The 26,155-nt window shown below is 41.7% G+C and overlaps 1 protein-coding gene across 2 annotated transcripts in view; it reads right to left on the minus strand.

Moving 5' to 3' along the window:
* The window catches only part of atad2b (ATPase family AAA domain containing 2B), a 236,559-nt gene that overhangs the window by 112,311 nt on the left and 98,093 nt on the right, over positions 1–26,155 (minus strand). For both annotated transcript variants that reach the window (XM_084314965.1, XM_084314964.1), the window contains exons 21-23: positions 26,075–26,155; positions 23,105–23,264; positions 4,104–4,226 (exon numbers count right to left, since the gene is read on the minus strand). The exon at positions 26,075–26,155 is cut by the window's right edge. In XM_084314965.1, the coding sequence (XP_084171091.1) occupies positions 4,104–4,226; positions 23,105–23,264; positions 26,075–26,155 (364 nt within the window). The remainder of the gene's footprint in view (positions 1–4,103; positions 4,227–23,104; positions 23,265–26,074) is intronic.

Raw genomic sequence — 26,155 nt, forward strand, 5'->3', positions numbered from 1 at the left:
TCAATTAAAGAAATTGTAACTACAATTACATTTAAAACATTTATGCATAATAATCATCTGTTCTGTGCGCATTGTGCGCAACCGAGGGAACATGTATGCGCGTGCGCGGGAGCGCGCGTGCCGTGCACATGGCGTACGACTGCACCACTGAGTGTCAGACTCAAACATGGCCACAAACATTCTGCCTTAGGGTCAGAAACTTTCAGAAAAAGTCTACACAATATTCTCCTCCATCTAATTGGTATTCTTATAAATATTTGTGACAAAGGGTGGGTCTACGGGTCTTCTACTGGTCCATTTCGTCTGGGAATGTAAGCACTACATTTGAAGAGGTCCTTCTGCATGATTGCATGTGTGAAACATAGTATTCCAGATTTTTTTATTAAATAAACTCATCGATTCATTGACAAGGTCCTCTGACTATTGTTTAATTACATGTCTCTTTATATGAACACCTGGAGAACGTTTTATTAACATGTCCCAAATTAGGCGGTCAGGTGGCGTAGCGGAGATTGCGTTCGTCACCAACACCGGAGACGCTGGATTCGCCTGTTCGAATCCAGCTCCCGGCGTTGTCACCAGCTTGGCTGGCCGTTCACACTAATACAATTGGCAGTATTAGAGGGTGGGAAAGCTGGCGGGGTGGGTCCGGGTCGTTGTAAACAGCGACTCCTACAGTTCGGTCGGGGTGCCTGCTCAGCGCGAATAGGATCTAAGGGGGGTAGTGTGATCCTTCCACACGTTACACCCTCTCAGTGAGAGTCCGCGCTGCCAGGTGAAAAGAAGCGGTTGATTGGCTAGACGTGTGTCGGAGGAAGCACGTGATAGCCTCCACTCTCCCAGACCGACTGTGGGGGGTAAGTGCGCAGCGACCAGGAAGGGGATTGGGAATTGGCATAACGACTAACATTGGGATGGGAGAAAATCGGAGGAAAAAGGAGGGGGAAAAATATATATAAAAAAAAAAAACATGTCCCAAATTTAGAGAGAAAAAATGCATTTTAATTGGTGATTTTAACACTGATGCATCGAAGAAATCATGCTCCACATTCAAATGCTTAGACAGGTGTTGCAGGATATTTGACTTATCCCAACTAATTCAGGAGCCTACTAGAATTTGCCACACTACCCAGAGCACAATTGATTTAATTTTAGTTTCTGATCCAGTGAACATCTCTCAGAGTGGAGTCCTGATTAAGGATGGGTACCGTTCACATTTTAATCGATACGGTACCGGTACCTGTGAAACGGTACCGGTACCTGTGAATCGATACCGGTACCCAACGGTACCTTTTTTCGGTAGTCTCTAAAAAATGTAATCTACCTACCTCAGTTGTAAAAAAATATCAAAAATCCAAACTTCAAACGTTTTCGGTTTGCCATTGCCCCGACTGCTTTGTTGTTGAATCAAGTCAAATCCTAGGTAAGCGTATATTGTGTGTGGGAACGTTGACATGAAAAGAAAAAAGTAAAAAAATAAAAATAATAATAATAATAATTTTAAACGGTATCTCACGTGAATCGATACTCAGTAGTACCGACGTGTTTCGGTAAGTACCTTTAAAAGTACCGAATTCGGTACCCATCCCTAGTCCTGATATATGGTATTAGTGACCATTTCCTAACCTACTGCACCAGAAAGCTGCAAAGAGTCACATTTAACAGCCATGAAACAGTAAAGATTAGATCACTCAAGAACTACAATGCAGACAAGTTCAAAGAGAATTCAGCTGTTGGATTGGTCACCAGTTTTAAAAACGACAGATATCAATCTGGCATGGGACCATTTTAAGGGCTTATTTCTCTCAGTCATAGACATGGTAGCCCTGACAAGGGAAGTTAGGATCAAGTAAATATCCCATCCCTGGTTTAATTCCGAGTTAGTAGAGGTTATTAGGGCCAGGGACAAAACATTGCATAGATACAAACAGTCTGGAGACCCAGCTGATTTCCAACAGTTTAAAACATGCAGAAACAAGGCAAAGCGTAGAGTCAAGGAAGCCAAGACAAATTACTTCTCAGAGCCAATAAGAGAAAACAAGAACAACACTCATAAACTCTGGAAAGTTTTAAAGAGTTTGGGCTGTATGACGAAACCCAAAGGCACTCTATGGAAAAGAGGTGCACGAAGAGGCCGAGATTGCCGATCACTTCAACACCTATTTTACATCATTAGCACAGGAACTTGTTAGGAAACTGCCTCCCAGTCCAGGAATATATGGATCAGCCCACTGCAAGGAATTTTACACTAACCTAGGTGTCGTATCAAGTAGCTTCATTTTAAAATCAGTGTCAGTAGATAAGATTGGCAGCATGTTAAAGGAGTTAAATACTGCCAAAGCCACAGGCCTTGACAACATCTCTGCCAGGTTCCTGAAAGACAGCAGACACAATAGCCCCTTTTGTAGCACATGTCATTAATCTGTCCCTTGAGCAGGGCATTGTTCCCTCTGACATGAAACACTCCAAAGTAATTCCGCTCTTTAAGAAAGGCAATAGGTCAGACCCAGGGAATTATAGACCAGTCTCCATCTTGAGTGTCACTTCAAATATCCTAGAAAAAATTGTCCATGAACAGCTCTATGAATACATCAACGACTCACAACTATGTATGCCATGCAAATCTTTTTTTATATGCAGATGATTCTGCCATCTTAGCCTCACACAAGGACGAGTCTAAGCTGGAGGACATTCTTAGAGATGAGTTCAATAGGATCAGCGACTGGCTCATTGAAAAACAAACTAACTCTTCACACAGCAAAAACAGAATATATAGTGTTTGGATCTCAACCTAGGTTGCGCAGGCTCAAATCGGCAATCGCCTAGCATAGACCTTGGTGGCCAGCACTTTTTAGCCAAATCTTCAGTCAGATACCTCGGCTGCCTCCTAGACAGCAGTCTAGGGGGAGATATTATGGTTCTCAGCATTATGGGCAAGGTGATGGGGAGAACCAGATTTTTTGCGATAAAAAAAACACTATTGTCTTAGGCTGCTGGCTATTTAATTGGTTTCCTGTTGTTTTGATTACGCAATGTGTTCCTGGTACGAGGGCCTAACTAAAGCACTGAAGGACAAACTCCAGATCTCACAAAATAAACTGGTCGGGGTAGTACTAGGTTTGGGACCCAGGGACCATGTAGGAAGGCAACAGTTCCAGCAGCTAGGATGGCTCCCCCTAGAGGCCAGGTCGATTCAGTACCAGCTCAGGGTGGTCCATAATGTGTACCATGGTAGGGCTCCAGGGTACTTGGCAGACCACTTTAAGAGGAGTGGAGAAGGTCACAGTCACCACAATAGGGCCAGCCTAACAGACCTGTGCCTGCCCAGGTATAAAACAAACCTGGGCAAGTGCGCCAATAAGTTCAGCGGAGCGGCAAATTGGAATAGGCTGCCGTCGCAGATAAAGAGCATAGCTAGCCAACCTCTTTTTAAAAGGAGGGTCAAAACATGGCTCACAGACAATACTAGCGCTTAGCTATGGGAGGTAGATGACCAATGGTGGTACCCAGGTGTAGGTCATTGGCACATAGTGAATGTAGGTGATTATCGAGTGATTACATGTTATACTTTTGTCTGTTTGTTTTTAAACATCTTTGGGACCATGATGGAATTAAGTGTTCGCACTTTTCATGTCATCCTTTGGATTATTTTGTCTTGCAATTTTCCATAAATCAAATCAAAGTCTTTAGTTGAACACCAAGCCCTAATGATCATAAATAAGCATCAGATAAACAGAGTTTTATCAGCACACATGCTCTAGACGTGGCCGTAGGACTGGGTATCGTCACTGACTCTGGGTACCCGATTCCATTTAGTTTCGCAAGGTTCCAATTCGACTCTATTCCGTATCAATTCAATTCAATCGGGGGACCAGCGCCTGCCGTTGCAGTCAAAACACGTCAACAGACTTTTGGCAGTGGTTCAGCAGAAACTCGGTATGTGGCAAACCGGAGACATCTGCAGGACGAGAGGTGCGCTAGGAATAATGTTCCACACGTCCAACGATTAAAAAACATGTTTGATGTGGGGATTTTAAGAAACGATAGATGGTTCAAATGAAGCGTGTTTCTTCACATTGCGTCTCTCATGTGTGCTCTCTTACCGCTCTTCCTGCGCGCCTCCTTGATCTCCTCACACATGCGGTCAAACTCGGGGTCCAACTGGGAGGCGAACATGGCGTGGGCAGTGTCCTTCAGACTGCATGCCCGGTGCCTGATCACCTTGTCTGGAAAAGAGAAAGAGCGAGAGCGAGAGAGAGAGAGAGAGAGAGAGCAACAAACAGAGAGGCACATTTACTCTTGCTATTCATACTCATGATTGTGATTCATGAATGTCTAATTACGATTATTGCAATTGTGATATGATTCACAATATTAGAAGGAAGGATCATTTTTACGTCGTTCTCATTTTCATTGAAAAATATATTTTGCGGGGACAAACAAACAAAAATGTTTTCTTAAATCTGTAGAGTACAACTTGTAGGCCGGGACATCTCTGCAGGACCACAATACCTCATTTAGAATGGTATATTGACATTTTGCTTTACATAAAAAATTATAATGCAGCCTCCTGCAATTTGGATATTAAACTAGGCCCTATTGCAATTTCGATAAAATGTTAAATCATTGTTTGGCCCAAGTATGTGTGTGTGTGAGTGTGTGTGTGTTTGTTGAGGCACAAGTCCTTTGTGATCTAGGCCATCAATCAAATCCTGCCTCAACAATAAAGTTGACATCCTAATATTATCATCTTAAGACCATTATCGATCTTCACTCTTTTACAACATCCAAGAATAGAGCAGTAAATTGGGATTGAAAAAAAAAAAGAACCCTCCCCTTGCACGCCAACACACACACACCCCCCTACCCAACTCCAGGACCCCTCCCCCGTGTTGCACCCCGTTTCACACCCAGCGAGCGTCTTTGATTTTTACAGCCTCGGACGCCTCCTGATTGGTTCTTTGTTGCCTCGTCTCAGGACGCCGCTGTAGAAAACCCAAGGCCACGAAAACAAGCGCACCCAGTTCCCTCAGACGACTGTGAGAAAAGGATTACATTTGTTTTCTCACTGTTTGGAAGAACAGCGGAACGCCAGCTACGGCGGGATTTGTTACAAGACAGAACTCAAGGCATAGGAGACCGTCTCATGACTTCACCCCTTTACCCTTTTTAAGGCGCACGTGTGTGTGTGTGTGTGTGTATGTTCACACACGCAGATACACGTACAAATACACACTCTTAAGACCCCCCCGACACCTCTTTGCCTTCCATCGAGCTCTGCATCATTAAATCCCCCTTCCCCTCCCCAGAGCCGGCCTTTTCTTTGTGCAGGAAGGCTAAATTAAAATGGCGAGTGAGGAGGCCAGCTCGAGCTACCGGTGCCTGTAAACAGCCGGGCTCTCATTATGCCAGGCAGAGAGAGGGGGTTCAGCCAGCGAGGGCAGCAGGGGTCACAATCTGTCAGCTGCCTTTCGCGTAATTGGAGGACGGGCACCTAATTACAACCACAGCCTATTTGCAGCGGTATCCTAGGGGGTGGGGTGGCCATAAACACTCACGCTGAGACGTAAAATTGACGTTTCAATTGAAAGGTCTACAGCGGAACTATCCGCAACTTACTGCCGTGGAGTTGCTATTCTGTGTACAACTTTGACCCCCGAAAATATGTTTTGCCGCCCTAGTTACTGCTCCAGAAGTTGAGTTATTTCCTCTTTATTCAGTATTATTTTGAAATGTTCCATTTCACCCGTGTTGAATTATTCATGAGCCCTGAAGACCCCGTCTCCACACGTGGAGTGTTCGTCGTCATGCAAACACCGACATAGGGCACATTTTAATAATGTATGTAGTTCTAATTGATTTGTAAGCCCTACTCACAATAAAAAATGTATTATGCAAGAGTTTTGTGTGTGTATAATTGGGAGTACATTGCGCGGACGAGTGGTGGGTGGGGAGGGGGGCGGGGGAATAAACACACATTTTAAAAGTACAATAATAATTAAAACAATTATTTAAGCTTTTGAATTGAGAGTCAAGAGATTACATTTTCATGTGTAAACAGTGTCGACGGGCTACAAAGCAAAGGTCAGGGAGGTGGCAATGCTGCTGTTAATGGAGAAGCTGTCTGCTCTTTTATTTCATTTCAATGTTCAGGTTGAAGGAACCCAATGTTAACTTGTGTAATACCACTAGAAGCACTTACTGCCATAACGGCTCCATCACACACACCAACAGCGTGCGTGCGTGCGTGCGTGTGTGCGTGCGTGTGTCTTTCAGTGGTACTGATTCTGTTACATAAACCAGCTACAGTCATTCTGTATAAAAATCCACTATGGATTACCGGTAATCAACAGTATCCACGCCGGCAACAAGCATCATGGGGTGCCTCCCCAGCAAGGCAGATCGAAGCTCACACCCTCCACATTATTACTAGGGGTGGGAATCACCAGAGGCCTCACGATGCAATACTATCACGATACTTGAGTTACGATACGATAGTATTGCGATACTAAATATATTGCGATATGCTGAGTATTGCGATATTAATATTGCGATATATTGCGATTTATTACCTTTTTCAACTGCAAAGTAAACATGTTTTATCTAATAAAATTAAGTTCAGTCTGTTCATCTCACTTCAGTCATTTTTATTGCAGAACATGGTATTTTCTCAAGCAGACAGATGTAAACACTGTAATCTGTGTTACATGTACCTGACAAACTGAACTGTTTGTATTACAGTCATATTCCAACTTAACTGAATGCACATGTGTGTGGACTACTGTACTATTACAGGTATTGAAATGAACAATGCAACTTCCTTATACAAAAAAATACAAAAAAAAATTCAAATGTATTTTTATCAATAAATAAATAATTAAATATTGATACTTGGCGTCCCTGTATCAATACAGTATCACCACGCAAAGTATTGCGATACTACTACGTATGGATATTTCCCCCCACCACTAATTATTACTAGTGGTCAGGTGAATCTAATTAATTACAGGATTTGTAATTAATCGAATTAATCGCATTTTAATCGCATAACCATTTTGTGCCTGATATTCTATATTCTATAATCATATTTCAAATTGCATGTGTCCGGATGGCAGAATTCAGTACTGTATCTACAAAACCTTCTGTTTAATCATCTTCCATTTATTCATTTGCTTAGATTTTTCAGGTCTGGTCAATTTTAGCATGGTGTTATTCACAGTCAAAGATAACATTTTTTTTTTATAAAATGTAATTGATATTCTCATTTGGTTCATTACAATTTACTCAAGCCTAGTAACAGACAGTATTTCTGACACTGGGAACACATTCCCTGAGATCCATAGATGTCCCTAGAATCAGAGAAGAACATGCAAATGGACCATTTAAAAAAAAAGTCTGTAAATGTGTATTATATGGTCTTATGGAAAATAATTTTTATAATAAAAATGTGTAATAAATGTTTAGTTAATTATCATAACGCGATAATTTGCTGTAATTAATTAATCTAATTAACGCGATAAACTGACAGCCCTAATTATTACCCCTCTCATCTTTATACTACATCTATGGCACACACATAAACTTGAGTATGTTGAGGTTTCAGGTTCGGAAATGGTCTAAGGAGGTCACAAATATGATACCGTTGATGAGGAAGACAAATATAGCTTGTGGAAAGAAGTTCAGTTCTTACTCGCTTGATAAAGAGAACGGGGGAACGAGCCCTGTATATACAGTATCCTAGGGCTGCAACAATTTCCTTGATTTGCATATTCATGGCCGATGAATTGTATTGTTACTTATCTGCCGTCTTCACAGTGGAAATGGCAGACGTTCAAAGTATAAAAAATAAAAATAAAAAATGCACACCATGTCATCCAACTAGTGTGCAATGAATGAATGAATCACGTTTAAAATATAAATAACTTCTCTTAAACCACTGTTCGTGATTCTGCCTAAAGCCAGGACTCAACAGTGTGCGTTTCACTTGCATTTGATAAGTTTAGTTTTTGACGTCCACCCCAGCTGCAACAGTGAGGAATGGGAGGGGCTGAGCCCGATAGCTAAAGGCTTAGATAGATTGTATGTAATGATAAACAATGTCATAGAAACTGCTGTTTTATTAATTTTTATTATTATTTCAAGATAATAGTGTAGATATGAGTCAATAGATAAAAAGGAGTAATGGCATGTAGGTTACTCACCCTACACATGTACAGTAGGCATCCACACTACACAGCATTTACAGATATAAATAAACTTCATGGCTCATACTATGGGTATTCAGTAGGTGGTGTCAGAGAGGCAACTACCCATGTGACCCAATGATAGTAGTACCGCACTTGAAAAACATTTTGAAATGTTCAATTGCAAATTGAATGAATTCATTTAATGAATGTTTTGTTCTGGTAAATTAATTGTTTAGATTAATTGACTAATCGATAAAATAATCAACAGATTAATCAATAACAAAATAATTGTCAGTTGCAGCCCTAATAAATGATATCCTGACAATTTCCTATGTACTATCCATGCAGAGCTTACCCTCCCAGCTCCCTAGTGCTAAATGTGTGTCATTACAACCAGCCTCCCATGTCCGAACACAAGCAGATCATTGTCAACAGTATTCACACAGCGAGCTAATGAGCGTATTGATGAGACTGCAGCAAAGCCGTACATTTATATTAAATGTGTGCTTCTCACAGTGTTTAGCCTGTATTGAAGTATTTTTAAGTGGTCATAATTTGTTAAATAGGTCGGCGTTGGAACTGGAAATGTTTTAAATATCAAGTCAAGATGATATTCTGGCCAGTTTGTTCCATTGTCTGAGGATGAGATATGAAGCGCTGTTTGTCTCGTCATGCCATCGCTCTAGCTAGGCGCCACCCCTCGCCTAAACTAAGTGCAGTATTTCCATATGTCCGGACACGTCTGCCCCAGAGAATTGCATGTTGTGCGCTACATGTCTGAAAAGGCAACTCCAGGCAATGCCCGCACTCGCTTCTCCGCCTTTTGTCTCGAGTGCATGTCCGAAAAGGGGCTATGGTTTTAACAGTGTAGATCAGGGGTGGCTAAGAGCCACAAAAATTACTGTGGTACCACAAAGAGCCACACCATATACCAGCGTTTCTCAACTTTTTTTTCAGTCACGGCACCCTTCATGTGTTTATAGGTCTCACCCTCTGGCCTCTGAAGTTGCTAATGTCTTTTTTATTTGGGCCTCACAGGGTTAAAAGTACCCTGTGAGACCCACGGTTGCAAAATTACAAAATCACTTTTAGCCATTTAAAAAAAGAACGTTTATAGGGCGGTCAGGTGGCATAGCGGAGATTGCGCTCGTCACCAACGCAGGAGATGCTGGGTTCGAGCCCAGCTCTCGGCGTTGCTACCAGCTTGGCTGGTCGTTCATACTAATACAATTGGCAGTATTAGGGGGTGGGAAGCTGGTGGGGGGGAATCTGGCGTTGTGGACAGCAACAGGTGGACAGCTACAGGTCAGGTCTCTGCGCTTGCTCAGCGGGGGCAGGACTTGGTGGAGATAGCGTGCCCTCCCACGCGTTACACTTCACCAATGAGAGTCCTCGCTGCCAAGTGAAAAGACGTCACTGGCAGTCGCCACACGTATCGGAGGAAGCGTGCGGTCGGCTTCGGGACGCCCTTGTACCGACTCGTAGGAGAACATGCATACAGCAGCCAGGTAGGGGAGGGGGGGAATTGGCACGGCGACTAAATTGGGATGGGGAGAAAAACAGAAAATTGGAGAAAGAGGAAAAAAAATTAAAAATTAAAAAATAAAATGTTTATTTAAAAAAATGTAAGCACTATAGTCAATTGGTCCTGTTGTTCAGCCTCACAATGCCATTTGATAGTAAATGTGTTTATATGTCCCACCCTCTGGCCTCTGAAGTTGCTAATGTCTTTTTAATTTGGGCCTCACAGGGTTAACCTCTTAAGCCCGAGATATACAGTAAAAGTGTATATTTTCAGCATTACGTTTGTTTACCAATTATTTTAACTGTTATTAGTGAAATATAAGATTATAGAAATCTCAGGGCATTAAAGGAAAATCTCAGGGCATAAAAGAAAAGTGTTTTCTTTTATGTACGCTGTAAGTGATGTTATATGTTCTATGTTTTTATGTTTTTATGTTGGAACTGCTATGCTATGCACTGAAACCAAATTCCACCAGCCTGGCTGGGTGGTCATTAAAGAAATTAAATTAAATAAAAATAAAAAATAAAAATTGAGTCGGAAACCGGCGCATATTGACAGGAGGAAGTGGCACAGCCAAAAGTGAGTGTAGTCTTTTGAAGGAAGAGACTCAGGGCTTTCGAATTTCGAAAAACTACCCTACCCAGCTCACACCAGCCCCTGTCAATCATCTGACTTCTGGATTTACTTTTTTATTTCTCTTATTTTTTGGGATTATCTCCCACAAACCTGAACGTTATTGCCATAAAACAGAACGCAGTTAGTTTCTCTACCTTTCTGTGAACATCTTGCAAAAAACGGTGTTGCAATACAATGAAAAATGGTGGAGAAATTTACATTATAAAAAAAGATGGCAGAATTCAGTACTGTATCTACAAAACCTTCTGTTTAATAATCTTCCCTTTACTCATTTGCTTAGATTTTTCAGGTCTGGTCAATTTTAGCATGGTGTTATTCACAGTCAAAGATTAAAAAAAATTAAATAGAATTGATATTCTCCTTTGGTTCATTACAATTTACTCAAGCCTAGTAACAGACACACTATTTCTGACACTGATCCATATATGTCCCTAGATTCAGATCCCAAGAACATGCAAATGGACCATTTAAAAAAAAATTGTAAATGTTTATTCTACGTCCTTATGGAATGAGTGACATAAAAAAATATATATATATATATATAAGTATAAAAAAATTATATATATTTTTTTTTATGGATGGAAGAGCCGCACATTGACGGGCAAAGAGAGTGTAGATGGTGCCATGATGCCACATTACAACATCCCAGTCACTGTGGTTGTATAAATCATATTAGTAAGTAGAGAGGAGTGCACACGAGAGTTGAAAAGGTGCAGACAAGGAAAAAGTTAATATATATGAAAAGGGCAGTAGCACAATTTGTAGGAATGATGCCCTCTTTTCATATAGAGGTTCAGCTCAATACATTTGAATATCGTGGAAAAGTTCATTTATTTCAGTAATTCAATTCAAAAACCGAAACTCTCATAGATTATAGATTCATTACACACAAAGTGAAATATTTCAAGCTTTTATTAGTTTAAAAAAAAAGAAAAAATTGCCTACTTTTTCTCCTCCTTTTTTTCTGTGATTTTTCTCCCATCCCAATTTCCTCTTGTGCCAATTCTCCCTCCCCTGTCCTGATTGTTGCTCGCATGTGCCCCCCCACTGGCCGGTCGTAGGGAGGATAGAAGCCCATCACATGTCCCCTCCGATACATGTGGAGGTAGCCAGTCACTTCTTTTCACCTGCCAGCGCGGACTCTCATTGGCGAGGTGTAACATGTGGGAGGCTCACACTGCCCCCGCCATTTCCTGTCTTTGCTGTGCAGGCGCCCTGACCGACCTGTAGGAGTCGCTGTTTACAACGATCAGACTACCACCCATCGACTCTCCTCCCGCTGACTCTGCCAATTGAGTCAGTATGACGGCCGGCCCAAGCCGGAGGCAACGCTGACAGCCGGATTCGATACCGGTGTCTCTTGCGTTGGTGACGAGCGCAATGTCCGCTGCGCCACCCAGCCGATATTTGTTTTCATTTTGATGATTATGGCTTACAGCTCATGAAAACCCCAAATTCAGTATCTCAGAAAAAAGTTTATATTGTGAAAAGGTTCAATATTGAAGACTCATGGTGTCACACTCTATTTGGATAATTAACTGAAAACACCTGCAAAGGTTTCCTGAGCCTTTAAATAGTCTCTCAGTCTGGTTTAGTGGGCCACACAATCATGGGGAAGACTGCTGACTTGACAGTTGTGATTGACACCCTCCACAAGGAGGGTAAGCCACAAAGGGTCATTGCTAAAGAAGCTGGCTGTTCACAGAGTGCTGTATCCAAGCATATCCATAGAAAGTTGAGTGGAAGGAAAAGGTGTGGTAGGAAAAGGTGCACAAGCAACTAGGGATGCACCGATCCAACTGTTTCAGCCCCAATACCGATACCTGGGCTTTGGGTATCGGCCGATACCGAGTACCGATCCGATACCCATTGTTAAACTAATAAACTGTATGGAAGAGACTGGGATCATTATTTTGTGCAAGGCAACATCAGGCTGGACTTAAAACATTACTTTCCTAACTTGTAATGTGTCCCCTGGCACTTTTGTTTTGCTTTCAATGTGTCTTAAAAATTTTAATTGTCAGGGCGGCCGGGTAGTGCAGCGGACTAAGCGTCCGTCTACCACCACAGAGACAGTGGGATCGAATCCAGCTGTGGTGCTTCCGGGTTGGCCGACCGTCCATACTAACACAATTGGCGGTGTTAGCGGGTGGGAAACCCGGCGAGGGTGGGTCCTGGTCGTTGTAAACAGCGACTCCTACAGTTCGGCCGGGGCGCCTGCACAGCAAGGGAAGGATCTGGGAGAGGTAGCGTGACCTTCCACACGTTACACTCTCCCAGTGAAGAGTCCGCGTTGCCAGGTGAAAAGAAGCGGTGGGCTGGCTACACGTGTCGGAGGAAGCGTGTGATAGTCTCCGCCCTCCCAGGCCGACGGTAGTGGGATTGGGAATTGGCATAACGACTAACATTGGGAGGGGAGAAAAACGGGAAAAGATAATAAAAAATAAAAAAAAACAATTTAAAATGTTAATTGTCATCTGTACATATATATATATATTTTGTAATAAAATTTATTGATTAAAGCGTACAAACTTTTTTTTGATCTAGCTATCTAGATAAAACTATCTAGCTATTTTAGTCATATCGGGGGCGATATCCGATATCTATATCGGAGCATCCCTACAAGCAACATGGATAACCACAGCCTTGAGAGGATTGTCAAGCAAAACCCATTGAAGGATTTGGGAGAGCTTCACTAGGAGTGGACTGAGGCTGGAGTCAGAGCTTCACTAGGAGTGGACTGAGGCTGGAGTCAGAGCTTCACAAGGAGTGGACTGAGGCTGGAGTCAGAGCTTCACAAGGAGTGGACTGAGGCTGGAGTCAGAGCTTCACAAGGAGTGGACTGAGGCTGGAGTCAGAGCTTCACAAGGAGTGGACTGAGGCTGGAGTCAGAGCTTCACAAGGAGTGGACTGAGGCTGGAGTCAGAGCTTCACAAGGAGTGGACTGAGGCTGGAGTCAGAGCTTCACAAGGAGTGGACTGAGGCTGGAGTCAGAGCTTCACAAGGAGTGGACTGAGGCTGGAGTCAGAGCTTCACTAGGAGTGGACTGAGGCTGGAGTCAGAGCTTCACTAGGAGTGGACTGAGGCTGGAGTCAGAGCTTCACTAGGAGTGGACTGAGGCTGGAGTCAGAGCTTCACAAGGAGTGGACTGAGGCTGGAGTCAGAGCTTCACAAGGAGTGGACTGAGGCTGGAGTCAGAGCTTCACAAGGAGTGGACTGAGGCTGGAGTCAGAGCTTCACTAGGAGTGGACTGAGGCTGGAGTCAGAGCTTCACTAGGAGTGGACTGAGGCTGGAGTCAGAGCTTCACAAGGAGTGGACTGAGGCTGGAGTCAGAGCTTCACTAGGAGTGGACTGAGGCTGGAGTCAGAGCTTCACTAGGAGTGGACTGAGGCTGGAGTCAGAGCTTCACAAGGAGTGGACTGAGGCTGGAGTCAGAGCTTCACTAGGAGTGGACTGAGGCTGGAGTCAGAGCTTCACAAGGAGTGGACGGAGGCTGGAGTCAGAGCTTCACTAGGAGTGGACTGAGGCTGGAGTCAGAGCTTCAAGAGCCACCACACAGACGTGTCCAGGACATGGGCTACAACTGTCACATTCCTCGTGTCAAGCCACTCCTGAACCAGACACAACGTCAGAAGCATCTTGCCTGGGCTAAGGAGAAAAATACTGTTGCTCAGTGGTCCAAAGTCCTCTTTTCAGATGAAAGTAAATTTGGCATTTACTTTGGAAATCAAGGTCCCAGAGTCTGCAGGAAGAGTGGAGAATGAGGCACATCATCCAAGTTGCTTGAAGTTCAGTGTGAAGTCTCCAGTTTCAAGTCAGTGATGATTTGGTGTTGCTGTGTCATCTGATGGTGTTGGTCCACTGTGTTTTCTCAAGTCCAGAGTCAACGCAGCCGTCTACCAGGAAGCTTTAGAGCAGTGGTTCTCAACTGGTCTAGCCTCGGGACCCAACTTTTTCCTTCGTCATTAAGTCGCGACCCAAATTTTTGAACCACTATGATTTTTTATTTTTTTTGCAGTAATACACAATCTTTCATGCACTGTTAATAAACACAAAAAAGTGCAACAAAAGTGCAACTAGGGCTAAAAACCCAATGAAATAAAATAAATAATTATGCTTCTTAGCAGACTTCTTAGCTTAACATAACAGACCTACAGTAAGTTTGGGGGAACTAATGGGATAACTGGGGTTGCAACAAAAGTGCAACTATAGGTCTAAAAATTTAAATAATAATAATAATAATAATAATAATAATAATAATAATAATAATAATAATAATAATAATAATAATAATAATAATAATAATAATAATAATAATAATAATAATAATAATAATAATAATAATAATAATAATAATAATAAATAATATATCCTTCTTAGCAGATTTCTTAGCTTAACATCCCAGGGAACTAATGGGATAACTGGGGATGTTGTTTGCTCCTGACAAGAGTCTCAAAGTATGGGGTGATGGTAGACAAAGCAACTCTGAGGTCATGCCTCAATGTCCAATCTGTTCCTCTGCTTTGTCTTCAGCTGGACCGGTCCGATATCAAGATAGGCCCGATATGAACAGATATTAAAAAAATAAAAAATTATAATAATTTCTTTTTTTTTCTTTACTTGTTTTGGCCTTAAATAGTTTCAAAATATCAGTAATTTCTGAAAATAAGTTACAAAAGTACAAAAAAGAATTGTGGAAAATAGCTATTTTTTGTATTAATTTTTTTTATTATTTTTTAAACATGGAAAATAGCTCTTTATTTGATTATCATAAGAAGTGTTTTCTATACAGAGATATCGACATCGGTAAATATCGGTATCGGCCAGAACAGCAATATTAATATCGGTTATCGGTATCGGCCACAATTTTCACATCGGTGCATCACTATATTTCGCTAATAACACTTAAAATCATTGGTAAGCAAACGTAGTGCTGAAAATATACACTGCTGTTTTTTTTTTTTTTTTTTGTATTTTATTTTTTTATTATTTTTTAAACAAACATATAAACAAACATGACAACACACGATAAGATATACAAGCATTAATTGTCAGGGCACATCCAATGAGATCACCTTTTGGTTAGTTGTTTTATATAAGATATACCCATAATACCTGTTATCTAAAAAAAAAACCTACACACATATGCTCAGCTCGAACCCCCCCCTCCCGGACCCCACCTTGAGAAGTACCTCCACTATCCCTCGCACCTAACCAGACACTACCATTATAAGCTAGCTTTTATTCTCTCCACCACTTCTAACCACATTGACATTTTGGATTCATTGAGACCCAGAATTCTTGCTGTAGATATTTCATGGTAAATTACATCGAGATATGTAAGAAACCAAACTTTACGGCACATTTTTTCCGGTTGAAACCAGCGTGATGCGATCAGCTTTTTGGCTACTGTGATACCCGATAAAACCAATCTCTTTAGCTGTGGATTCACTGCAAACTCAAAAACATCATTCAACAGCAATACCGAGGGGTGTACAGGTATATTCCAAGATACGAGTTTTGATATTTGTTGGGTCACATCTTTCCAGAATGCCTTAACTGGTGAGCAGTCCCAATACATGTGCATAAATGTCCCTTCGTCCCCATTTGTACATTGGGTGCATTTGGAATCTTGTTTGAGCCCCATTCGGCACAGTCTTATAGGAGTCAAGTATGTCCTGTGAATATAGTTAAGATTGATTTGTTGATGATCCGGGTTCCTTGATGTAAGTCGGACATTTGCCCAGGCTCCTTGCCAATCAAAGTCATTTTCCAGGTCTGGTATATCCCTCCTCCAGACAGAGTCAAGTTGGAGGGTTTCATACGAGGACGTTAGTAATTGATGATAAAATTCTGAAACAAAACCTCTCGATGTCTCTCTTGAGTAGAAGAATTTGTGGTATCTGTGGTGTTCAATTGGTCTGTCTAATGGAACACCGTGAGACTTCAAACATAGCTCTAACTGTTTGTGAAAAAGCCATGTGGACTTGGTGAGATTAAATTTTTGGCGTATTCCTTTATCACTACAAAAACCCTGTTTGTTAAAAACATCCCCTAATGAGTGTATGCCTTGCTCTTCCCATATAGGGAATCTTATAGGTCGTTTCCCAATTAAGAGAGCATTGTTATTGAATAAGGGAGTATGATTGTGCCATTCTTGTGGGTTAGGATTATTTTTTTGTGATTCACGCCATATCCGGATCGCATGAGTAATTATGGGGCCAAATTTTCGTTCACAGTGCTTGATTGGTAGTTTAGTGTATGCTATGTCCTTCAGTCTATGTGGGGCTACTATGTTTTCTTCTATTTTTCTCCAAGATGCTAATGCTTGGGAGTCAAACCATGTTGTCAATGGACTTAATGAGTACGCCTTAAAATATAGGAAAAAATCTGGAAATGCCATGCCACCATCTGCTTTATTTCTCTGTGCGGTGGATCTTTTTATACGTGGTGGTTTGTTATTCCAAATAAATTTGTATGTGGAGGAGTGTAATCTTTTCCAGTAACCCTCTGGAGGGGGTAACGGTAGCATTGAACAGAAGAAGTTGACACTGCTGTTTTTATAGGGTTAGGGTCTTTGGTCTTGGCTACATTTGAAAAAGAAACGTAACATTAATTAATAAGGACTGATTTATGATGTGATATTAATCTCGGCCAAGTACCGGGCCCATCGGCGTGAATATTAAAGGCAACCAACTTGTGTTCAGCCTTTCGTTCAGCGTTTCTCTGATTGGCCACGTGACCGCGCGGCAGAGAGTTGCGCGGCCGTCTTCCGTTGTAGAATTGTTTACATCAGGGTGAACGCTATTGTATTCGCAAATATGAGAGCCAGCAATACGCAGATCCAGTTAACCTAATTTAGGGTGTGTTCACATCTGAAAGTCCAGGGATAGTCCGGACTTTCTAATTTGTTTACAAATTAGATCCGCACCAAATGTGAAAATGATACATTGTTTAATTTTGGTCTGCGTTCACACTAACCTGTTTGGTGCACATCTAATTTGTAAACAAAGGACATGCTGTCGCATCTATTGGACTAGTCTATAGCACTCACAAACGTAATCAGTTGCCGGCAGCGTAATGAGAGAGATACTATTATGAGCACGGGCCGGCGCTAGTCGACTAGAGAGGAGAGGAGAGGGAGAGGGAGAGGGAGAGGGAGAGGGAGAGGGAGAGGGAGAGGGAGAGGGAGAGGGAGAGGGAGAGAGAGAGAGAGAGAGAGAGACCTTTCCTTCCTGCGTAAGCTTTTTTTTTTCTTTATCTGAGAGAATGTCCGCGAATGTCCTCCTCACGCAGGAGAAAGTTTGGGGGTCCGCGCGCGGCGCGAGTCTAGAGTAGAGAGAGAGAGAGGAAGAGAGAGACTGCGTCTAGAGAGGAGAGAGAGAGAGGGAGGAAGAGAGAGACTGTCCGCGTGCGGCGCCAGTCTAGAGAGGAGTAGGCTACTTTGCTTCCTGGATTAGGTACTATAGTTCGATTGAAACGAACCGAGTCCCAACTTTTCAAGAGGACCATGGTTCGGTTGTTTGGTCCTCATTATAGTTCGGTTTGCGTTCATACCTGTACAAACCAAACGGACTATCGATCTAAAGGGACCATGGTCCACTTAAAGGGACCATGGTCCACTTAAAGTGGACCAAACAGAGTAGGTGTGAACGCGCCCTTATACCGTCATGAATCATTAAAAAAATATACCGTTAACTGGAATATGTTGTTTCTTTACACATATGTTGGGATTATGTAATTGGTTTGTCATGACAAAACAATAAAAATCGCTACTTTACATCAGGGTGAACGCTGTTAGTAACGCTGCCACCACCCACTTCAATGACAGAGCTCTCATATTTGCGAATGCATAAACTATATCTTAAATTATGGCTATGTGTCTAATATGGCTGTCGCGAAGTCATTGATAAGCAACAGCCATATTAGACACAGTCATAATTTAAGATATAGTTTATGCATTCGCAAAATATGAGAGCTGTCATTGAAGGGCTTCTACAACGGAGCACGGCCTCTGCTGCTGCTGGACCGAGTCAAGCCGGCGGCGGCGCACGGAAGCCGGGGACAAACCACCGCAGCAGCCTCCACGGATGTACAGTGACGAGTGAATCTGGTAGTTGGTTTATGACGTTAAAAACGCGAAATAATAACGTTACAGCGCACAGTTCCACACTGATGTACAGTGACACCCAGAGTTTCTAGTTACAGTAGTGACGCGTGAATCGAGATAGTCCTAACAGTGTTTATTATTAAGAGTCAGATAGTCCTAACAGTGTTTATAGTCCTAACAGTGTTTATTAGTAAGAGTCAGATAGTCCTAACAGTGTTTATTATTAAGAGTCAGATAGTCCTAACAGTGTTTATTATTAAGAGTCCTAACAGTGTTTATTATTAATTAACGTCATAAACCAACTACCAGATTTATTTTGCACCAGGGAACTTGAAGGTTCCTGCCGCGATCGCGGCAAAAGGGGGCGGGCTAGCGGCGTGGGGTCGTGGCCAATCAGAGAAAAGCTGAACACAAGTTGGTTGCCTTTAATATTCACACGGCCCATCAGGCTTAAGGGGTTAAGAGACAGCACAAAACGAAGAAGAGAGGCAGCCCTAGTCTGATTTCTTCTGGGTTATTTAATATTGCATTCAAATGATTTACCATCCAATTAGTCATATATATATTATATGATGAGTATGATGAAGTTAAATCCCTCCTGGATACACCTCGCTTGTTATAAGGCTATCCAATACATGCCCCAGGCTTCTTAAATGACTGCTCAGCCTGCTACACCCCTTGGGGAATAAGTTGCCCATAAGCCTTTGCTCTGTTGTGACCCTCGTTGCCATGGTATTTGACAAGGCTCATTAAGATCAAAGACTGACTCTTTGACTGGAGGGAGAGGGGAAAAAGTAATCAGAAGATTTCAGAGGAAATCAATTAAGGTCCACCACACATAAAGACAGGGTTAATAAATAAATTAAAATAATAAATTAATAAATAAATAATCTAAGGGTGGGAATCACCAGAGGCCCCACGATACGATATTATCACGATACTAGTCACAATATTTCAATATATTGCAATTCACAAAAAAAATTTAACTGCAAATGATGTTCCGATAACGGTAACGCATTAAAAAGTATCCAATAAGATAAAGTTTTCAGTCTGTTCATTTCATTCTAATAATTTGTATTGCAGTAAAATGGGATTGTCAAGCCAAAACAATATATATCAAACAGCACGCAAAATATTGTGATATAATGTTGTGTAAATGTATTCATACTACAGAGCTATGTATAGATTATATTTAGATGTATATACCGGTACACACAGTACACTACATAGCTTGGATTGGCTCAGAAAAATACTAAATTATATTTCAAAATGTGTCTCAACACATTGGGCGCCATGGGTTATATCCATACATTTTTTTTTCTTCTTTTGATCCACTTTTTCTCCCATTTTCTATATTTTCTCCCATCCCAATTTCGTATCATCCAATTCAACCCTCCCCTGTCACGGACGCTGTTTCTTGCCTCCCACAAGCCGGCTGCAATGTGGACTAAGTCATACATAGCACAAGTCCCCTCCGGTACTTGAGGTAACAGCAGTCGCATCTTTTCACCTGCGCAGCTCGATCTCTCAGTGGCGAGGAGTAACGCGTGGGAGGCTCACGCTGCCCCCGACACTTCCTGATTCTACTGCGCAGGCGCACCAACCGACCTGTAGGAGTCGCTGTCCACAACGCCCGATCCCCACCCATCAGTTTCACACCCCCTAATACGGCCAATGTGTATTAGTACGGACGACCAGCTAAACTGAAAGCAAATGTGGAGCGCTGGGCTCGAACTGACGAGCCCAGCGTCTCCAGCATTTCGTGGCGAGTGGGTATCCATCAATATACCCAGTCTGCCACCGTTGAAAGCCTATGGAGATGTTTACCTTCTTTGCAGGGCTATAACTTTTTAAATTGTATTGCTATATTGACATTACTATGGCCCATTCAACATCGATTATCTATCGTTCAGGATGTGGGAACGTTATATTTTTTCATTCATACATTGTTGTGTTAATACCGTCTAGAACAGGGGTGGCCAACCAGTCAGGGACTAAGAGCCACAAAAATTACTGTGGTACCACAAAGAGCCACACCATATACCAGCGTTTCTCAACCTTTTTTTTTCAGTCACGGCACCCTTCATGTGTTTATAAAGTAGGTCTCACCCTCTGGCCTCTGAAGTTGCTAATGTCTTTTTTATTTGGGCATCACAGGGTTAAAAGTACCCTGTGAGACCCACGGTTGCAAAATTACAAAATCACTTTTAGCCATTTAAAAAAAAAAATTATTTAAAATTTTTTAAAGGGGAACTATTTTACTATTTGGGCACTTTTACACAATTCCTGTGAGTCTATGGAACACCTAGGTTTTTTTTCAAAAAAAAATGCATTGTTTTGTATTTCTAATCAAGTACTCAAAAACCGAATTTTTCTACCTCAAGATCTTAAGCCGTTTTGAGGCTGGGCTCCAACCACTGTGTGGCCTGGTGCCAACTGCCACATCAACTGCCACATTATTATGCAGCTGAGAAATCTCTGACATCACAGATATGCACATTTTCAGATGACTCAGTTCAGTGAGGGTGAATATTGTGAGAGGAGAATTGGAAGAATGCGCCAATATGAGAATTAGAGACAGATCCTAATAATATAAGTCCACATAGCTAAGAAACAATGGTAAACACTGAAAAAGGCCATTATAAGATAGTTCCCCTTTAAGCACATGTATAGTCAATTGGTCCTGTTGTTCAGCCTCACAATGCTATTTGATAGTAAATGTGTTTATATGTCCCACCCTCTGGCCTCTAAAGTTGCTAATGTCTTTTTTATTTGGGCCTCACAGGGTTACCTCTTAAGCCCAAGATATACAGTAAAAGTGTATATTTTCAGCATTACGTTTGTTTACCAATTATTTTAACTGTTATTAGTGAAATATAAGATTATAGAAATCTCAGGGCATTGAGTCGGAAACCGGCGCATATTGACAGGAGGAAGTGGCACATCCAAAAGTGAGTGTAGTCTTTTGAAGTTAGAGACTCAGGGCTTTTAAATTTCGAAAAACTACCCTACCCAGCTCACACCAGCCCCTGTCAATCATCTGACTTCTGGATTAACTTTTTTATTTTTCTTATATTTTGGGATTATCTCCCACAAACCTGAACGTTATTGCCATAAAACAGAACGCAGTTAGTTTCTCTACCTTTCTGTGAACGTCTTGCAAAAAACAGTGTTGCAATATGATGAAAAATGGTGGAGAAATTTACATTATAAAAAAGATGGCAGAATTCAGTACTGTATCTACAAAACCTTCTGTTTAATCATCTTCCCTTTATTCATTTGCTTAGATTTTTCAGGTCTGGTCAATTGTGGTGTTATTCACAGTCAAAGATAAAAACATTTTAAATAGAATTGATATTCTCCTTTGGTTCATTACAATTTACTCAAGCCTAGTAACAGACACACTATTTCTGACACTGATCCATATATGTCCCTAGATTCAGATACCAAGAACATGCAAATGGACCATTAAAAAAAAAAAAAAAAAAGGTTTATTCTACGTCCTTATGGAATGAGTGACATAAAAAAAAAAATTGTTTTATTTTATTTTATTTTATGGATGGAAGAGCCGCACATTGACGGGCAAAGAGCTGCATGCGGCTCGCGAGCCACGGGTTGGCCACCCCTGGTCTAGAATATAAGTATGTTTTTAGACAGTATAGCAGTAATTCCAAAAACGAGAGTTATAGGCCCTGACGCATATGATAGATTATCGATTGGCGTTTCATTCCTATACACGCTATATTAAAAAATTCAAATGTATATGAGCGGTATACATTATGCTTCATCATGCGTGAAGGAAAGGGGGGGGGGATCGTTTATAATTCCTTGATAGTCAGTAACGGCTTTATTTACTATGGGTTGATACGTTGATCAGATGGTTTGCAGTGAAATTAATAAACAATCAGGCTGAAAATAACGTTAGTGTCCTCTTACCGTTCGCCGATAAGACTGGAGGAAAACGATCCCAATTATTTGACGCCGATCGCCTACATCCATTTCCGGTTTGTATGGCGCAATAAACGCCGAAATCATATCGATTATTAAGTTTAGAAAGCGATCCAAATGCACTATAGTGTTTGTCTGGAGTCCCGTAACAAGATGTGACTGCCGGAGGGATTTCCTCGACGCACCGATCGGCACTTCCGGTTTTGGCGAGAGTGTAACTCGCCCGACCATCCACCAGGCGGCGGTATTGAGGCGTTGCAATCTTATACAGGGTCCCGCTGGAGTCCGGAGGTTGGCTGGATGAATTATGAATGCCATGGCGAAAAAATGTAATATTGATCCAAAAAACGGCGTAAGTCGTTTTTGGCGTTCAACGCATGCCGGGCAAAAACAGCGTAACTCGTTCTTGGCGCAGGATGTGTTAACGATTATGCTAACAGCAGTAGCCATACAATACCACAAAAGAGAGAAGAAATTACAAACGCAAGAAAGAGAACGAGAAAAGGAGAATCGTCCATAATAAAAAAAATAAAAAAAAATAAGTTATTTTCGATTTTGGATTGAGATCATTACACCCCTAGAATGTGTGTGTGTGTGTGTGTGTGTGTGTGTGTGTGTGTGTGTGTGTGTGTGTGTGTGTGTCTCTCTCTCTCTCTCTCTCTCTCTCTCTCTCTCTCTCTCTCGTTGGGGTTCCTCACCTCCTGGGTCCTTGTCAGGATTGTACTCTAGCGCATTGCTGCAGATGAGGTCCGTGTCCACCAGGAAGTCCTTGACAGTCAGGTACTGGTGGGTGTCTACCTTGGTCATGATGGTGGACAGGTCCATGGGCTGCCTGATCACCTCCAGGTAGTCGGACACCTGGACAAGGAAAGACAGGGGTCCTCACTTGTGAGGTGCAAAGACGGAACTCGACATAACGATATCTATATATCGTTGAAAATTAGCGGATTATAAATCTCAGAAGGGCACTCACTCAAGAGAGATGCCTACACCCGTGCACGAGCGGGGAAAGCCTGCAAGTGCTGCTCTTTCCAAAACATTTAACGTTTGACCTCAATATTGATTTCAATGAACAATAGTGAAAATCATTCACAGATTGGAAAAATATTCAGAAATTAAGGTGCCAAGTTCCATGCAAATCGGATTAGAACTGTACCAGTTATGGTACATGTGGACACACACACACACACAGACAAGAGTGATTATAATACCCTGTCACGCTCTGCATGGACAGGTGTACACATTTTATTAAATTAAATAAAATCTCAATTTTAGGCTAGGGTTAGGCCTCCAGTAAGATTAAGGGTTAAGTTTAGGTTTCTGACGAGCTGCAGTGACTGCAAGACAGGAGGAAGGGCGGCGGTGAGGCCTTCACATCCTGCATGGTGTATCATCAGTACTATGCAGTGTCCTATTCAATTTGATGAATTCCAACCTAATAGCAAAACTAACTGGAGGGAGAATGCAACGTTTTCATGAGCTCAAACTAAACTGTCCTTGTTGAAGAAACGGAGACGCTGGATGTTGTGGGTGTTCTGTAACGTTGTTTTGACAGCCGTCTTCGAGCCATGCTCTAGTTATGTCGATACAGAGGAACATTTAGAGAAGAGGAAAACATGCTACATAGGACGCCAGACGCTGTAACAGGACGCAACTTTGAAACTTAAGTGTCAGAGCGGTTTAACTGCACAAAAAAAACACAATTCTTGACAATAATTCTCATCCTCCCAACGGTACCCCAGCACATTACGAGAGCTGCTCCAGGGACACGTTCAAAAACAGTACCAGATACATTTATTTTGCCCATTTCAAGAGGCTAGCAATATGTAGTTCCATCCATCCGATAACGTTCAAATCGGGTTCTACTCCAGACATGTTTTACGTTTAGCGATACAGTACAATGAAAATCTTGTTTTAAAGAAGGTATGTTGATGTAATATTACCTAAGATATTAGAGCTGCTGCTGTTGTTAAAATTATGACTAAAGCCCTTTGATCTCTATCCCCCTGGCCTGGATATTGACAAAATCAAGGTATTTCAAATATCGCTGCTGGCGGGACAAAACCTCATAACTCCAAAAACCCAACTTTTCAGCAGATGAAAAAAACGAACACAGATTTGAGGGCGAATAGAGTTAGGAGGTTTAGACAGATGATCGGTTTAATGCTTTTCCATTGTTTAAACTTTGTAAAACCCACACACACATATGGAGGATGATCTACGGAGTTGATTTATATAAAAAATAAAAATTAAGATTTAAATGGAGTTATGAGGTTTTGTCCCGCCAGCAGCGATATCCAATCGGTTTCCTCAGAAATAATGCATAATATACATGGGTTACACTGATTGGCCCATCAGTCACATCTAGCTGCTCTGATTGGCCCATCAGTCACATCTAGCTGCTCTGATTGGCGCTGCAATCACTCAGCAGCCGAGGAGAAGTATATAGAGAAGATGGGATGTTTTACAAACTATTGTTATCAACCGATAGTGGCCGATGGCTGCACAGCCTCCACTGGTCAAGCTGGGGGCTTTGCATGGAGGATACACTTAAGTCAAGGTAATGTCATATATAAATGAAAGTTTAAGCAGGTCGTCTCTGTTTTGCTAGCATAACTATGGGCCAATGGATATGAAAATATCTATGTGCGTGGCAGCGTGACTCCTGATAATAATCCAACTGCTGTATGTTAACGTTACAGATATGCAGCAACCATAAATGCGCGACAGGCTTTAAATTAATGTTACGTTTTTCAATGTAGACTAATGTTACATCAGAGATCATCTTTTTCAGAAAGTAATTCTCCACTCCAATTCTTCAACACATTATTCTGGGGATATGGTTAGAAAATGTGGGCTAACCTTAAACCTTTGTGGTACCGGGGCAACGTTAAACGTTGGAACAGTTGAACAGCTTTACCGCAAGGCTGACAAAAGCAATCTCGTCTTGAATATAATAATGCAACTCTATCACCTTGTCTACGATGGGGCCAAGGCAGGCAGTCTGGCAGGAAAATAAACCATTCTGTTAACATTACTTTACTTACCAAGGCTTGAGTAAATCAGATTGCAACACTTTTTTTGCTAGACGTTCACAGAAAGGTAAAGAAACGAACTATCTTCTATTATATGGCAATAGCGTTCAGGTTTGTTCGACCTGTGAGATATGATCCCGAAAATGACGCAAAATAATTATAATTCACGCTGGAAGTCAGATGATTGACAGGGGCTGGTGTGAGCTGGGAAGTATAGTTTTATGAAATTCGAAAGCCCTGGGTCTCTTCTTTCAAAGGAGTACACACACATGCCAGCTTCCGTTATTTCCGTCTAATTAATCAGGTTTTTCATAATTTTCGCTAATAACACTTAAAATCATTGGTAAACAAACGTAGTGCTGAAAATATACACTTTGACTGCTGTTTTGACAGGGTTAGGGTCTTTACTCTTGGCTACATTTAAAAAAGAAACGCAACATTCATTAATACGTTCATCTATTTATGGCGTGATATCAATCTCGTACCGGTACCGGACCGCTCGGGCTTAAGGCATTAACATTCCACAATAAATAATTCATGACTAAATTAAAACATTGTACTGTATCTTTAAAATCATATCATTACATCGGTCATGATAGATGTATTGATATCCAAGTGTTGAAGATGTCTTACCTCCTCGATGTCCACAGGCTTGCTGAAGATGCTGAAGCGCTTGTCGGTGGCCAGCAGTTTGGTGACGTCCCTGAGAAAGAG

The sequence above is a fragment of the Notolepis coatsorum genome (genome assembly GCF_963971535.1).
Source record: "Notolepis coatsorum genome assembly, chromosome: 5".
NCBI lineage: Eukaryota > Metazoa > Chordata > Actinopteri > Aulopiformes > Paralepididae > Notolepis > Notolepis coatsorum.